Source organism: Myxocyprinus asiaticus, chromosome 14 (assembly GCF_019703515.2).
Source record: "Myxocyprinus asiaticus isolate MX2 ecotype Aquarium Trade chromosome 14, UBuf_Myxa_2, whole genome shotgun sequence".
Lineage (NCBI taxonomy): Eukaryota > Metazoa > Chordata > Actinopteri > Cypriniformes > Catostomidae > Myxocyprinus > Myxocyprinus asiaticus.
In genome coordinates, this window is record NC_059357.1 from 13,796,043 (window position 1) to 13,812,794 (window position 16,752).

Consider the following 16,752-nt stretch of genomic DNA (forward strand, 5'->3'; position numbering starts at 1 on the left):
GAAATGTAATTTGGGACGCTTACCATTCCAAATCAAAGACTTTGCTATGCTATCAAATTGCTTGAAATAAGAGTGGGGGACATCTACAGGGAGAGACTGCAGTAAGTAATTGAATTTTGGAATACAATTCATTTTAATAACATTAACCTTCCCAATCATAGATAAATGTAATCAAGCCCACCTGCCCACATCGCTCGAAAACCTTTTTATTAAGGGGTCAAAATTAACTCTAACTAAATCACACAAATCTGCTGGAAATAAAATACCCAAATACTTAATGCCCTGTTTGGGCCATTGGAAGGCGCCCGGCTGGAAAGTCGTTTCTGGGCAGTACGCTGTCAGAGCCAAAGCTTCGGATTTAGACCAACTGACTCCATATCCTGAAAATTTAGAAAAGGAATTAATAATTTTGTGGAGGCAAGGCATAGATCTACTGGGGTCAGAGACAAATAATAAAATATCATTTGCGTAAAGCAAGAGTTTATGCACCATACCTCCTGCCACCACCCCTGGAAAATCATCCTCCTTTCTTATCGCGGTTGCTAATGGTTCCAGGTCAAGACAGAACAATAATGGGGAAAGAGGGCAACCCTGCCGGGTGCCCCTATCCAAAGTAAAATAATCTGAAATTAGTCCATTTGTTTGTACTGCCGCCACTGGGTGTCTATAAAGTAACTTAATCCATCCAATATACGTACTCCTGAACTCGTATATTTCCAAAACCTTAAAAAGATAATCCCATTCTACCATATCAAACGCCTTTTCAGCATCAAGTGAGATGGCAGCGACCGGAGATTGTTCATTCGGTACTGACCACATGATATTGATGAGATGCCTACGTTATCAGAAGAGCTGCGTCCCCGAATAAACCCCACCTGATCTATGTGTATAAGTGATGTCATAACTTTACTTAATCCATTAGCCAGAATTTTTGACAAAATGTTTACATCTAACTGGATCGGGGAAATTGGACGGTAACTTTTACACTCGCTTGGATCTTTGTCCTTTTTAAGAATCAAACTGATCCGGGCTTGTGTCATGGTTGGAGGAAGCTTTCCATTCTTTAATTTTTCAGTATAAACTTCTAACAAATGTGGAGCCAGTTCTGTAGCATAAGATTTGAAAAACTCAGCAGCAAAGCCGTCAGGCCCCGGAGACTTGCCTGTAGGTAAGGCCTTAATAACCTCGCCAAGCTCTTCCAAGTTTATCTCAGAATCAAGAGAATTTTTTTGCTCAGTCGTCAGTTTAGGGAGATCTAATGGAAACAAACTTTCTAATATCTTCATCAGTAGACGAAGACATGGAACTATAAAGATCATAGTAGAATTCTTTAAAAGCATTATTAATATCAATGGCCGAGGTAAATATTTCACCACCAGCAGATTTCACTGAGGGAATAGTAGAAAAATACTCTCTCTGCTTTATATATCTAGCCAAAAGTTTTCCTGCTTTGTCCCCCGACTCAAAGTATGACTGTCTTACCATAACCAAAACTCCACTTTCCGCAACAAAATAGTATTATATCTGTATTTCAATCGAGTCAACTCTCTGAGGCCATCGGATGACAAACGGCGCTTCAGCTCTGCTTCGGCATTTTTAATATTTCCTTCCAACTCCAGGAGTGCTTTAGATTTTTTGATGAATGAGGCATACTGTATGATCCGGCCCCTAAGAACCGCCTTAAGTGCCTCCCAAGCCACCCCCACAGTGGATACTGAGGACCAGTTGGTCTCCATATAAACACTGATTTCAGCCTTTAGCATTTGTTGGAAATCAGGATTTTGCAAAAGGGACACATTAAGGCGCCAACTATATGAATTATTTTTCTCCGCATGTGGCACCACCTCTAAACTCACCAGGGCATGATCTGAGACTAAGATGTTTCCAACTGAGCAATCAACAACAGACGAAATGAGGGACTTGGATATATAAAAAAAAAAAAATCTATTCTAGAATAAATTTTATGGACTGATGAAAAAAATGTATAGTCCCTACCAGATAGGTTCAAAAGTCTCCAAATATCTGTAAGACCAAGATTTTTACACATCCTGTGAAGCGTCAGTGTTGTTCTAGGGGGCTTACACACTTTTGCTTCACTGTGATGAAGGACTGAGTCCATCAAAAGATTAAAGTCTCCTCCCAATATTATATCATGAGGGGTGCCAGTGGTTTGTAACATCCCTTCAAGATCTATAAAAAAGCCCTGATCATCAGCGTTAGGTGCATAAATATTAGCCAAAATCAACCTTTGCCCTTGAATTTCAGCTAAAACAATAATGACTCTTCCTAATTTATCTTTCATCTGTCTGAGAAACTTGAATTGTAAATGTTTATTTACCAATATAATAACTCCCTTGCTCTTAATTGAGCCAACACTAAAGAAAACATGTCCACCCCATATCTTCCCAAATTTTTCAGCTTCCTGCAGGGAAACATGCGTTTCTTGAAGAAACACAATATCATATTTCTCACGTTTAAGAAAATGAACCTTTCATTTTACATTACTGGTTGAATAGGGAACTGCATGTCCAAAATTAACTTTCTTTTTGTAATAGATTTTTTGTTGAAAGAGATAAGATGCAAGAAACAGCGTCATTCAATAGAGAAGGACAGTGCGCAACTTTCACAACCTTTCAGTTTACCCCTAATGGTTGAATAGGGAACTGCATGTCCAAAATTACAAAAACAAGGTTAATTTTGGACATGCAGTTCCCTATTGGTTTTAATGAGTGGTTTTGAAAGTTGCGCACTGTCCTCCTCTATTGAATGACTCTGGTTTTGTGCCTTTGTGTCCTGCACTTTCTCCACAGTCCCTTACATACCACTACGAGAAGAGGAACTTTTCCCAGGTAACGGGAACGTAACCCACATTGTGATGGCTTTTGCAGGCCAATACTCATAATATTGAGTGAAAATAATGAAAACAAGCTTGTGGAATATTATTAGCTTTCCACGTTTTACAGTAATACTATTTTGGAAAGTATGTGCTAAGCCGTTTAAGAGTTATCGCCATTTATCGCTGAATGTGTCTGGAATATCAGAAACAAAACTATCTGAACCTCACTAGTTCAGCGACATAAAATACATTAAATGTATTTGAAATTTTAACGAATAATCTGTTTAGCAATATAGTCTATATGCTAATGAAATAATGCTTGTTAATATTTTTCATTAGTTATAAATGTTAGCAATATATTTTCAATAGAGCGTACATAAACTACCTCCCACTCTTTATCGAAAATGTGTTTTTTTGCATCCGTATGTACATTTTGTAACTGTTTTCTTATACATACGCACTTCACAGACATCTTTTAAACATTTTGCTGTGCCTGATTGACACATTTAAGACATCCTTCATTTACTTAATTTATAAAACATTGATGGATCATTCAAGCAAGGACCTCGGTTCCCTGAGACAAGGGGAAAGAGACATTGCGTCACTAAGCTGATGCATATGGGGAGTGTCCTTCTACACGACCTAGATGAAACTTCTCTACAATAACACTAATTCTAATATTATCTATGGTGTTTGAGCCCCGCCCTTTTAGGCACGAAGCTGTCTACTATAAAATCGGGTGCACAAACACCATTCCTCCGAATTTTCTGACTGAGGGACAAAGAGTGCATCGCTCGCACCTAGTCTCAGGGAACTGAGGTTATGTATGTAACCGAGACGTTCCCTTACGACTCAGTACACTTGATATTGCGTCACTAAACTGATGCATATAGGGAACAGAGTCCCATCACGATGCACTACACGACATAATCTTCCAGAGAGGAAACATGACGCCACAGTCCCGCGGGACCGACATGAGTATGTCACAAGTGAATGACCCTCATGGTCAGCCAGGAGGGGAACACTCAGAATATATATATATGAACTATGATCATAATAGTATGGATTAACCCCTTCACAAACCCAGTAGGAAAGGAAGTTTATTTATAATAAAGTGCTTTGGGAACACAACGGTCCGAATGCAGGTGGCTGAGTAAAGTGACAGGGAGCCCATACTTAAAAAGAGGGGCATACGTATATATTTGGCCAATAAAATAGCAAGCGGTCTAGACAGAGAAGACTTGTTTTGAGAGAGACATTTTGTCTAGGTTGTAAAACCTTGAGAATGTGTTTTGAGATGTGCGGACATCCATAACACACTGCGTCCCAACCTGTGTAGGATGTATTTGTGGTCAGCACTTTCCTTCTGAAAACTTGACCCAGCATAACACCCTGTTGGTAGAAGGCTGGCGCTGTCCATGGTGCTAGAGCAGCCAGACAATGGCGAGTCACCGCGATGCGCATGAAAATTAAATTAGTTCAGTGGTAGTGTTGTTTATTTTATTTTTTTAGTTTGAACTGAAACAGACACCAAAGAATGGTCTGTATGTGCTCATTCATGAGGTGTGCACGCATGAACTCCTAAAAAGGAGATTTACTGACTTGGGAAAAGCGTCTCAGAACTAGAACGGGCCGAAGCCCGCCGTCCTTCTCCAGAACGAGGAAATAATGGCTGTAAATCCCGCAGTGTGTGCGCGCAACACCAGCACTGCGGGTGGGACCACAGATTGTGCTCGATTGTTGTAAACACCAGCTCTGACACGCCCGTAAGGACTTGCCATGCATTTGCACAGCGGGACAGCAGAAACAACCTCTATCGCATTCTTTGCGAGAAGATTGTGTATTTCGGCTCGTAAAACTGGCGCAACTTTGGATGGAACCAGGGAAGACCGTGGAGGGATGCAGACCTTATGGGAAGAATTGCAAAAAAAAAAAAAAAAAACACTTTTGAAACAGAAAAACAAAAAGTAAAGGTTAGAGTGGGCAAACACAGACACTGGACAACAGATTATTGGAAAAAAGTGTTATGGATCTCAACCCCATTGAGCTTTTGTGGGATCAGCTAGACTGTAAGGTGCATGAGAAGTACCAGACAAGACAGTCACATCTATGGCAAGTGCTATAGGAAGCGTGGGGTGAAATGTCACCCGAGTATCTGGACAAACTGACAGCTAGAATGCCAAGGATCTGCAAAGCTGTCATTGCTGCACGTGGTGGATTTTTTGATGATAAACCTTTTAAGTAGTTTAAGAAGCTCTGAACATTTCTTCAAATTGTAATAATAATGTTTCATGTTATTAATGTCCTGACTATACATTGTGATCAGTTGAATGCCACTTTAGTGATTAAAAGTACCAATTTCTTTCCATAAGAGCAAAATCTGTTCATTATTCCAAACATTTGGCCAGTGTATATGCACACATACAGTACATATACACTAACTTATAAGTATGCAAAACTCCTGCTCAAGCGCTGCGGGGAATCAGGAAGCTGAAGCATCCCTTTCACCAGCGAAGCATCAAAGCGGAGTAAATGTTTGCCAGAACACTGCAGGGGAGCGGAGTCTTCTCGTTGCCATAAAGATCTTGCATGCTGACTCGTTTATGTCGATGGCGAAGTAGTAGAGGGCTTCTAGACGAGAGATGAATCGTTGTTGTGAAAGAAGAAAATTCTGAGGAATGGTGTTTGAGCTTCCCGCCTAAAAGGGCGGGGCTCAAACACCATAGCCAATATTAGAATTGCCGTTATTGTAGAGAGGTTTCAACTAGGTCAGCTTAGTGACGCAAGGTCAAGTGTACTGACTCGTAAGGGAACTCCGCTTTAGAAGTTATATGCCCATGAGGATTCACTCTCTCTTCTCTCAGTCTGCATGCACCCGAGAGAAAGAGAGAGAGCTCATCCATGTGTGAGAGAGAAACCTTGCTTTTAATGCAAAAATAACGAAAAAGCTGATTAGATGTACTTTTAAACGTATTTTGCATTAGGATAGATGAATTAGGGATCAAAAGATCAGGTGTCAAATGTCACTCAACATGTAAACCAGAAATAAAATTATAAATATTCATATAATGAACTTTCCTAACCACCCTAATGTGGAAGATGACTTGGGTGTTATTCGTCAGCGTAGCATCTGCCTGTCACCAATAACACCCAGAATTGACAAGCTCTGACCTTGTCTTCACACTAGGACGAGCTGTGCACATTTATAGTGATGTTAAATTATATGTTTTGTGATTTAATTATAATTGTAAGTTTGAGATTATTTTGCATCATGCGTTTCCCTGGAGGGCTGGGGAGTTACAAGGGGATATACCATACACAAGGGGTGCCTCACACTGAAAAAAGTTTGAGAACCACTTTGCTGTTTTTTTTTTTTTTTGTAACATCTAACAAGGAACATCCATGAGTTTTTGTATAGTACTATGAGAGATTTTTTTTTTTTGTTTTTTTTTTTTGTGCAAAATAAGGTAGGATATAGCTCTGCGGTTCATTTGAAGCACTACAGCATAATGCACAGGGCTAGAAAGATGAGACCAACAACAACTGATTAAAAATTAACAACAGATATGAATAAAAATTAAGTATGATACAAAAAGTAAGATACAATATAAACTATTCAAAATGTGCAGATAACAATGCCAAACACTATACAGGCAATTAGCAGATAGAATAGATATAATAATTATGACACTTATACTACCAGTACCATAGAGACAATATAAATAATTAATTGCACAGCCAAAAGACTGGTTCAAAATCCATTTAATAGCAAGAATGAACCATATAAACATTTTTCTCAGATACAAACAGTTAATAATGTCAAAAGAAAGTTCATTTACTTCTAATCAGGTCAATTATTTGTGGTTACACAGTGGAAAATACCCATATTTACATCATTGTTTTAAAACTGAGATACAGCCTTTTAAATGGGATGTTGGTGTTATGACAATTTTTCTGTGTAATTTCTTTTTTAAAGTAAATTTTTGTGTGCAGTCTACCATATTGATTTGTAATAATTTGTATACACATACCATTGAGCCTTGCCTAATATTTAATTAGACCTCTCCTTATCAACAGGATTCCTACGGCCATGGAAAGCATGGTATCAGTCATGGAAATTAAGAAAATGTAAAAAGTCATGGACATTTCTGTAGTAAATAAAAACATTTTTTTACCACAAAATGGTCTTCAAATGGCATGGCCGTCATTAGGGCAGTGCAACCAGGCAAACGTATCGGCAAACATATCGGCCCCACCACCCCAGATGGTGATGACTATCGTGGGACCACCACCCAACAGCCAGTGATCACTTCTGAGGTGGCCCCGCTTACACATGGACGGCCATGTGGTAAGGGTAACGAGAAAAGCTGAATCGTCCATTGAGCTGCATTCTATACTAAAAATTTTTTTTCTTACTGGATATATTTGTTAACTAATGTGCAAGATCATTTAAAGCTATTAATTCCAAGGATCAGTAGCTAACATAACTGGAAATCCTCACCAGACATAATTAGTGAGAATCCTTATCCAGTAATCACAAACGACAAGAAATGTCACGGAACAGTATTAAAAACTCTTTAGTCAAAGAGTGTTGGAACCAGTGTCAACCTTGTTTATTTCCTGGAACATGAAAGCCTCTTCTAGTGTTTGCACTGTTTTTTTAGTCAAAGAGTGTTGGAATCAGTGTCAACCTTGTTTATTTCCTGGAACAGGGAAGGCTCTTCTAGTGTTTGCACTGTTTTTTCTACAGTGGATCTCTGGCACGTACGCTCATGTCTTCTCGTATTGCCACTCTGGCTGAAGGTCTTTGAGCACCACTTGCAACGGTAAGGCCGCTCACCTGTGTGTGTGCGCATGTGCATCCGTAAATAGTCAAACTTCAAAAAGTCTCTGCCACACAAATGACAGCTGTAGGACTTTTCATGCATCCTCATGTGCAATTGCAGCTTTGCCAAGTCCTTCAAATGCCTTCCACACATGCTACATTTATAGTACCCATCTTCTTTTGCCCTTTTTTTGGCAACCTTCCTCGGTTTGGAGTGTCGTGTGTGATGGAACTGCCTTCCCCGTATTTTCCTCGCCGTGGTTGAAACGTCATAGGCTGTTCTTAGCTGGTGATTGGTTTCGGAGTCGTTACACTTAGTAGTTACTGATGTTATTGTGATGATAGTGTCCTCTGGCTCCATCTTAATGTTCTCTGTTCTGACAGTAGGTAAGGACATTAACTCCATTTCCTCTGCCTCTGTCTTGCAGACTGAAATCAAATCTTGTGAGCGTGGCTTCTCTTCACTAGATGAATCTTGACTCGGACCATAGGTCTCTGTTTGCTGAGCCTGGTCTTCAGATTCCATTTGGGACCCAAACCCACGTGCTGGTAATTCTGTGGCTGAGACTTCATCAGAAACATGCTGAGAGACATGGTGGACTTGTACTGGATGAAGAAAACAAGATGAATATGGAAATTTATGTTACTACTAATAATAATTACCAGTGTTATTCCTGTTAAAAGAAGTTATGATATGTACAGTATATCACAAATATGACATATACATAAAATTGCTAAAAAATTAAATTAACTTACTTTGCATAATATTTACTTAAATTCACACAAAACTTTTACTTTGTTAAAAAAATATATATATATATATGAAAAAAACATTGTGTGTTTTAGATAGATTGCAGCTTCTCCTATTTTCTGTTTAGTCATTCCATGTAAAAGGATAAATTGTTAAAACATAAAAGATGTGCATGACTTTCTTTCTTCTGCTGAACACAAATGAAGATTTTTTGAAGATTATGTCAGCTCTGTAGGTCCATACAATGCAAGTGAATGGTGGCCAGAACTTTGAAGCTCCAAAAATCACAAAGGCAGCATAAAAGTTATCCATATGACTCCAGTTGTTTAATCCATGTCATCTGAAGTGATATGATAGGTGTGGGTGAAAAACATATCAATATTTAAGCAGGGCAGAGCTTTTTTTTCCATTAATTTTTTTATCGAGGAATAGAGGTTTTGCATAAAAATATTAGTAAATGCTATAGTTAGATACACTGTCAATCCACCAAAGGCAAAATATGAAGAGAAAAAAATTTCATAGCACTTGTGCACGCTCCAAATGAACGTAACAGCTTAACAACATGGAGACTGATATAAAAGACACCGGTAATATTTCCAATACGATTGTACAATGAGATTGTAGCTCAACTTCGTCCATCATGCATGTACACCAATCAGCCACAACATTAAAACTACCTGCCTAATATTGTGTAGGTCCCCCTCGTGCCACCAAAACAGCGCCAACTCGCATCTCAGAATAGCATTCTAAGATTATATTCTTCTCACCACAATTGTACAGAGCAGTTAACCGAGTTACCGTAGACTCTGTCAGTTCGAACCAGTCTGGCCATTCTGTGTTGACCTCTCTCATCAACAAGGCGTTTCCGTCCGCAGACCTGCCGCTCACTGGATGTTTTTGTTTTTGGCACCATTCAGAGTAAATTCTAGAGACTGTTGTGCGTGAAAATCCCAAGAGATTAGCAGTTACAGAAATACTCAAACCAGCCCATCTTCTTTTTTTCACTATATATATCTATTTATCACAATATACATTCACATTTGCACATTGCATATTTTTTTTAATTTTCAAGTTGGCAGAATAAAAAAAATTTAAAAAATCCTAAGCAGTCAAAATAGTCTATACAGAACCACACTGGGGGACCAGAGACAGCCAAAGCAGTGGTGTCTGAGGGATCTTCTACCAAAATGTTAAAATATTTTATAGAGTTTATCAATCAAGTGCAGTTGGATATGGAAAGATCATCTGTTCCCTATCTGTCACTCACTCGACGTTGTGTCGATGTAGTGACACTAGGGTCACTCTTGGGAGCCCCAAACACCTCTGCTTTTTTGAAAAAAGGCCAATGAGAATTGGCAAGTGGAATTTGCATGCCACTCCCCCGGACATACGGGTATAGAAGGAGCTGGTATGCAACCACTCATTTAGATTTTCTCTTTGGAGCTGAGCGGGTCTATTCATTGAAGCTGAATTCATCCATGAAGTTCATTCACCTCATCTGCTAGATTCTATCCTCCCCTTCGGCCTGTCCCTGTCCCCTCACGTCTTCATGAAGGTCGCAGAGACTGCCCTTGCCCCGCGGCAAGCACCTGTCAGTCCGGACGGACAACACAGCATTGGTAGCGTACATCAACCGCCAAGGTGGTCTACTCTCCCACTGCATGTCACAACTCACCCACCGTCTCCTCTCAAGTCGCCACGAGCCACTCACATCCCGGGTGACCTCAACACCGCAGCGGACACACTGTGACGTCAGGTTACCCTCAGGTGGTCAAGCCGATTTGGAGTCGATTCGGTCGAGCACAGGTAGACTTGTTTGCTTCCCGGGAAGCCTCCCACTGCCCGCTTTGGTACGCCCTGACCGAGGCACCCCTCGGTATAGATGCACTGGCACACAGCTGGCCCCCTGGACTACATAAATATGCGTTTCCCCCAGTGAGCCTACTTGCACAGACCCTGTGCAAGGTCAGTGAGGATGAGGAGCAGATCATCCTAGCAGCACCCTACTAGCCCACCCAGACGTGGTTCTCGGACCTCACGCTCCTCGCGACAGCCCCCCCGGTGAATTTCCCTGAGGAAGGACCTTCTTTCTCAGAGACGGGGCACAATCTGGCACCCGCGACCAGACCTCTGGAATCTCCACGTCTGACCCTTGGATGGGACGCGGAAGACCTAAGTGGCCTACCACCTGCTGTGGTACACACGATCACTCAGGCTAGGGCTCCCTCTACGAGGCGCCTGTATGCCTTGAAGTGGCGTCTGTTCGCTAAGTGGTGTTCTTCCTGACGTGAAGACCCCCAGAGATGCTCAGGCGGATCAGTGCTTTCCTGCAGGAGAGGCTGGAGGGCCGGCTGTCTCCCTCCACCCTGAAGGTGTATGTAGCCGCTATTTCGGCTTATCACGATGCAGTAGATGGTAAGTATTTGGGGAAGCACGACTTGATCATCAGGTTCCTGAGAGGCGCTAGGAGGTTGAATCCCTTCAGACCTCTCCGTAGTCCTTTGGGGTCTACAGGGAGCTCCCTTTGAGCCCTTGGAGTCAGCTGAGCTTAAGGCACACTCTTTGAAGACTGCCCTCCTGCCTGCGCTCACTTCCATCAAAAGGGTAGGGGACCTGCAGGCGTTCTCTGTCAGCGAATCATGCTTGGAGTTTGGTCCAGGTTACTCTCAGGTGATCCTGAGACCCCGACCGGGCTATGTGCCCAAGGTTCCCACGGCTCCTTTTAGGGATCATGTGGTGAACCTGCAAGCGCTGCCCCAGGAGGAGGCAGACCCAGCCTTGGCGTTGCCGTGTCCGGTGTGAGCTTTACGCATCTATTTGGATCGCACGCAGAGCCTTGGAAGCTCCGAGCAGCTCTTTGTTTGCTTTGGTGGACAGCGGAAATGAAGCGCTGTCTCCAAACAGAGGATCGCCCACTGGGTCATCGATGCCATCACAATAGCATATCAGGCTCAGGACGTGCCACCCCCTGCGGGGTTACGAGCCCACTCCACCAGGAGTGTGGCGGCCTCCTGGGCCCTGGCCAGCGGTGCCTCTTTGGCAGACATCTGCAGAGCAGCGGGCAACACCCAACACCTTTGCGAGGTTCTACAATCTCCGGGTTGAGCCGGTCTCGTCCCGTGTATTGGCAGGCACAAGCATGTAAGTTCCGGGACAACTGGCCGGGTGTACCGCTTGCGCATAGCGCCTTTCCCCTCCCTTGAGGTGAAGTTGTGCGCTCTTTACTCCCAGTCATGTTCACAGACTGTGATCCCTGGATGACTTTCCTCCTTAGCACTTTGGCAGTTGAGTTTGCGGAGAAATTCGCTGACCGGCTCAATACGGGCGCTAATGAGCCACTGTACTGAGGTAGGTGCTCCACATATGCTGGTTCCCCGAAGGCGACCCCATGTGATATCTTCCGCAAAATCATTTCCCTGGCGGCAAACTGCGTCTTCCTTGGGCAGAGGCCCCTCTGCCCCCGGTCACCATGCTCTGTAGAAACTCCTCCCCCTTCAGGTAGGGCCTACCATGGGACCTCTCCACATGACATACTTGGTAAGACCACAAGACTCGGTAAGACCATGTGATGTATTCCACTCAGAATACCCCCCGCCCCTCTTATATTTTCATTAAAGTGGGAAATACTAGGCTAAAAACTAGTAATTTTATTGTCTTCTCATCCATGCCAGAGATGATGACATCTGATTAATTTCACAAAATTAGAACAGAAATCTATCTGTTTATTATTAAAGGCTTGTAAAATGCTGATTAATAAAGCTATATTTAGAAGGAACATTTTTTCTAACGGTCTGTCTAAAGGTGCTCTAGAACCACATTAACTTGTGCGGCTCCTCATGTCTACTCACATGCGGGGAAAAGAAGCAACAAATGTATAGCGGGACAGGGCATAAATGAAGCATGTTCAGTACTAGAGAAAAATATTCAAGAATACAGTGCAGGGGGGGCCTGGGTAGCTCAGTTGTAAAGACGCTGGCTACCACCCCTGGGGTTCGCTAGTTCGAATCCCAGGGTGTGCTAAGTGACTCCAGCCAGGTCTCCTAAGCAACCAAATTGGCTGGTTGCTAGGGAGGGTAGAGTCACATGGGGTAACCTCCTCGTGGTCCCTATAATGTGGTTCGTTCTCGGTGGGGCGCGTGGTGAGTCGAACGTGGATGCCGCGGTGGATGGCGTGAAGCCTCCACACGCACTATGTCTCCGTGGCAACGAGCTCAACAATCCACGTGATAAGATGGGCGGGTTGACGATCTCAGACGCGGAGGCAATTGGGATTCGTCCTCCGCCACCCGGATTGAGGCGAACCGCTACGCGACCATGAGGACTTAATAGCACAATGGGAATTGGGCATTCCAAATTGGGAGAAAAAGGGGAAAAATCAAAAAAAAAAAAAAAAAAAAAAAAGGAATACAGCGCAGAAAGGTCAGATTCACTTGCAGTGTATGGACCTACAGAGCTGAAATATTTTTCTAAAAATCCTCATTTGTGTTCAGCAGAAGAAAGAAAGTCATACATATCTGGGATGGCATGAGGGTGAGTAAATGATGAGAGAATTTTCATTTTTGGGTGAACTACCCCTTTAACATCACAAGCTTGTGCACATCTCCTGAGCCATCGGTACTGTTTAAACGAGACTGTGTTGCACGCCGGTCTATTTTGTTGTAACACAATGGCAAGCAACAACAAAACGAACTATGATTGGTCATTTACAAGCCTCAGACGGCCCCTTCACATTCAAACGAGTGATTCTCGTGCTGTTGCGGCTTGCTAAACTAATCAGTCAAACGGGAAAATGTATCGGCCGATGCCGATAATTTAAAAATACCAAACATCGGCCGTGGTGATATATTGGTCAACCACTAATAAGTATGTCATCTCTTTAAAATTGTGTTGGTCTACTCTCAACCAAGGAGGGTGTGCATCAAAATATTTGCAATTGCTTAAAGTAAAAGTGCACACCTACACACTACTCCTTTGAAGTTTATCCCATTCAAATGTACCTGTTTGACATAGACTACTTGATGTCATACAATAGATGTGAAATGGAAAATATGAGAGAACACTTTCAAAGTAAATTGTCCCCCATTATTCCCAGTTTAGATGAACTTTGGACTAAATATTTGGTAAATATGTGGCATTTTCCATAAAAAAATCTACCTTAAAATTCTTAAAAGGTAAGGTTAAATTCCCAACAAAAATTCTGTGGAAAGGGATGCTTAACCTTAAGAAAATGTTGTCTGTCCACTTCAGGGATGTTATATGCTTTTGTCTGTCCACTTCAGGGATGTTATATGCTTTTTTCTTGTAACCATATTACCAAAATTTAGGGATATGTCTAAATACGGTTTTAAAACCTAATTTGTGTGATTGTGAGTCTAGCAAAATGGCTTTTTTGTAACAAACATTAAATCAAATGTAAAATGCTTATACCATTCTGTCTGAATATAACTCAGCACGTTTTTCTCTATCAAGTATGTATTTCACATTTTCTGTATTAATAATGGTAACTAATTTTTCAATTTCGTAAATGTACATCATTGAAAACATAACATAATAAATTACATGTCTTAACATTATTTTCAGTTAAAACTATCAAATTAAAGGGTTGAAATGTCCTTCCTTTACTCTGTTCATGGGCCTCTCTTCATTTCTCTCGATGATGCCACTGTACTCTTTCTTCAATCCTTTGTTCTCTCAACCTTTTTGAAAATACTGTGCTCTACTCATGAATTCAACAAGCTATGTCAGAATTATAATATTGATGTATGGTTTCAATTGTTAGTTCGGCTGGCGAAAACTCGTGCACTGAAACAGGAAGCCTTTCAAAATATCTGAGCACTTCTGTCTCAGGGAAAATACATTTAAAAATCGCCAAACACAAATGGACCAAACAGTATCGGCGTGTTTGAGTGGGAATTTACCGTTTAGACGTGTCTCTGTCCTGTTCAACACATCCCTTAGCTGTTGTTTGATCTTTGCGTTTTCTGTTCGCACGCGGGTTGTTTCTTCCTGAAAATCCTTCATCGTCGCTCCCACCTCCTCTAATATATCGCGAATGACAGCTGACATACGCCTCACCAATTTAGAATGTAAAACATCTAGTTTTGACATTTTTACCAAAGTTTGCAATGAAAACAGAGCCGATAAAATGCGCGAGACCAAGCAACTCACTACACTGGTTAATTTTCTTGTTTTACGGCGGTTCGCACACTTAACTAGTGCACTACCGCCACTTACTGTACTGTAGCATGGACAAACAGACGATCTCATTTGATAATAGTTTTGCAATGGCAAGATAATTTGATGCAGGTTAGTTTTACAGAATATCTCTGAGGGAAGAGTATTATTGTCCTTATTCAATCGGTTTGTGTTTTGAGATATTTGTAGGATCAACGACTGTTATAACATAATTTCAGTCAGATTTCTGTGCAAAGTTTTGCATGAGATGCGTCCATACATTGTAACGCCGTTACAAATCGAGCAAAAACATTAACCCTAAAATCCATAGGTGTTTTGCCAAATTTAAATCAAGTCAATCACAGACACATCAGCGCCATCTTGAGTAAGAAAAAGCATGTATAATATGTACCCTTAGTGTACATGCATATAGAATACTGATAATTCACCACTGTCACACACAAAAATCGTTATTAGTTATTTGTAATCCTATAGTACTCATTTGTCTTGTATTAAACAAATACATATATATCATGTGATAGTAAACTTATATAAATAAGAAATAATCATACAAATATGATTTATGGAAGCGCAAAAAATGACATTATTACATATCTCGAGACTTTCATTACCCTATACACCTCTGGTAACTAAGCAGTTATATAAAAATACATTCTGTAAAAATACAAAAAGAATGTTTCTTTTTTTAACACAATTTGGAAGAGAAAGGTTGAGTAATACCAAAGAGGTTTGGGCATAACTCCAAAAAAATGGATCAGGTACAGGGGTAGAATGAGGTCCAGGGTCACTAAAGACCCGAGGTATGCATTAAAGGGTTAAACCATTCCCCAGCAACCATACACTAAATGGATAGTTCACCCAAAAATGAAAATTCTCTCATCATTTACTCACCCATATGCCATCCCAGATGTGTATGACTTTCTTTCTTCTACTGAACACAAATGAAGATTTTTAGAAGAATTTCTCAACTCTTTTGGTACATACAATATAAGTGAAAGGGTGCCAACATTTTGAAGCTCCAAAAATCACATAGGTCAGCATTAAAGTAATCCATATTACTCCAGTGGTTAAATCCATGTCTTCAGAAGCGATTTCATAGTTCTGTGTGAGAAACAGATTAATATTTTAGTCCATTTTTACTATTAATTCTCCTCCCTGCTCAGACAACCTCTACTTTAACTTTCACTTTCACACCATTATTCTTTTGTTTTCGGTGACTCACATTCTTTGTGCATATTGCCACCTACTGGACAGGGAGGAGAAATTGAATTGACTTACAGTAAAAATTTACTTAAATATTGATCTATTTCTCACCCACACCTATCATATCACTTCTGAAGATACACTGGCAGCCAAAAGTCTGGAATAATTTCGAAGGAAATTGGTACTTTAATTCACCAAAGTGGCATTCAACTGATCACAAAGTATATTCAGGACATTACTGATGTAAAAAACAGCACCATCACTATTTTAAAAAAAGTCATTTTTTATCAAATCTAGACAGGCCCCATTTCTAGAAGCCATCACTCCAACACCTTATCCTTGAGTAATCATGCTAAATTGCTAATTTGGTACTAGAAAATCACTTGCCATTATATCAAACACTGCTGAAAGTTATTTGGTTCGTTAAATGAAGCTTAACATTGTCTTTGTGTTTGTTTTTGAGTTGCCACAGTATGCAATAGATGTCTTAAGGTCAATATTAGGTCAAAAATGGCCAAAAAGAAACAGCTTTCCCTAGAAACTCGTCAGTCAATCATTGTTTTGAGGAATGAAGGCCATACAATACTTGAAATTCCCAAAAAACTAAAGATTTCATACAAAGGTGTACACTACAGTCTTCAAAGATAAAGGACAACTGGCTCTAACAAGGACAGAAAGAGATGTGGAAGTCCAGATGTACAACTAAACAAGAGGATAAGTACATCAGAGTCTCTATTTTGAGAAATAGATGCCTCACATGTCCTCAGCTGACAGCTTCATTGAATTCTACCCGCTTAACACCAGTTTCATGTACAGCAGTAAAGAGAAGACTCAGAGGCGCAGGTCTTATGGGAAGAATTGCAAAGAAAAAGCCACTTTTTAAACAGAAAAACAAAAAGAAAAGGTTAGAGTGGGCAAAGAAACACAGACATTGGACAACAG

General features: G+C 40.9%; 1 protein-coding gene across 1 annotated transcript; it reads right to left on the bottom strand.

The window, feature by feature from the left end:
* Positions 1–6,582: 6,582 nt before the first annotated feature.
* LOC127452356 (zinc finger protein 583-like) lies at positions 6,583–14,605 on the bottom strand. Its single transcript, XM_051717781.1, has 2 exons — positions 14,331–14,605; positions 6,583–8,267 (listed from the first exon to the last, which is right to left on the bottom strand). The coding sequence occupies exons 1-2, from the start codon at positions 14,518–14,520 to the stop codon at positions 7,501–7,503; spliced, it is 957 nt and encodes a 318-aa protein (XP_051573741.1). The 5' UTR covers positions 14,521–14,605; the 3' UTR covers positions 6,583–7,500.
* Between the last annotated feature and the right edge of the window lie 2,147 nt (positions 14,606–16,752).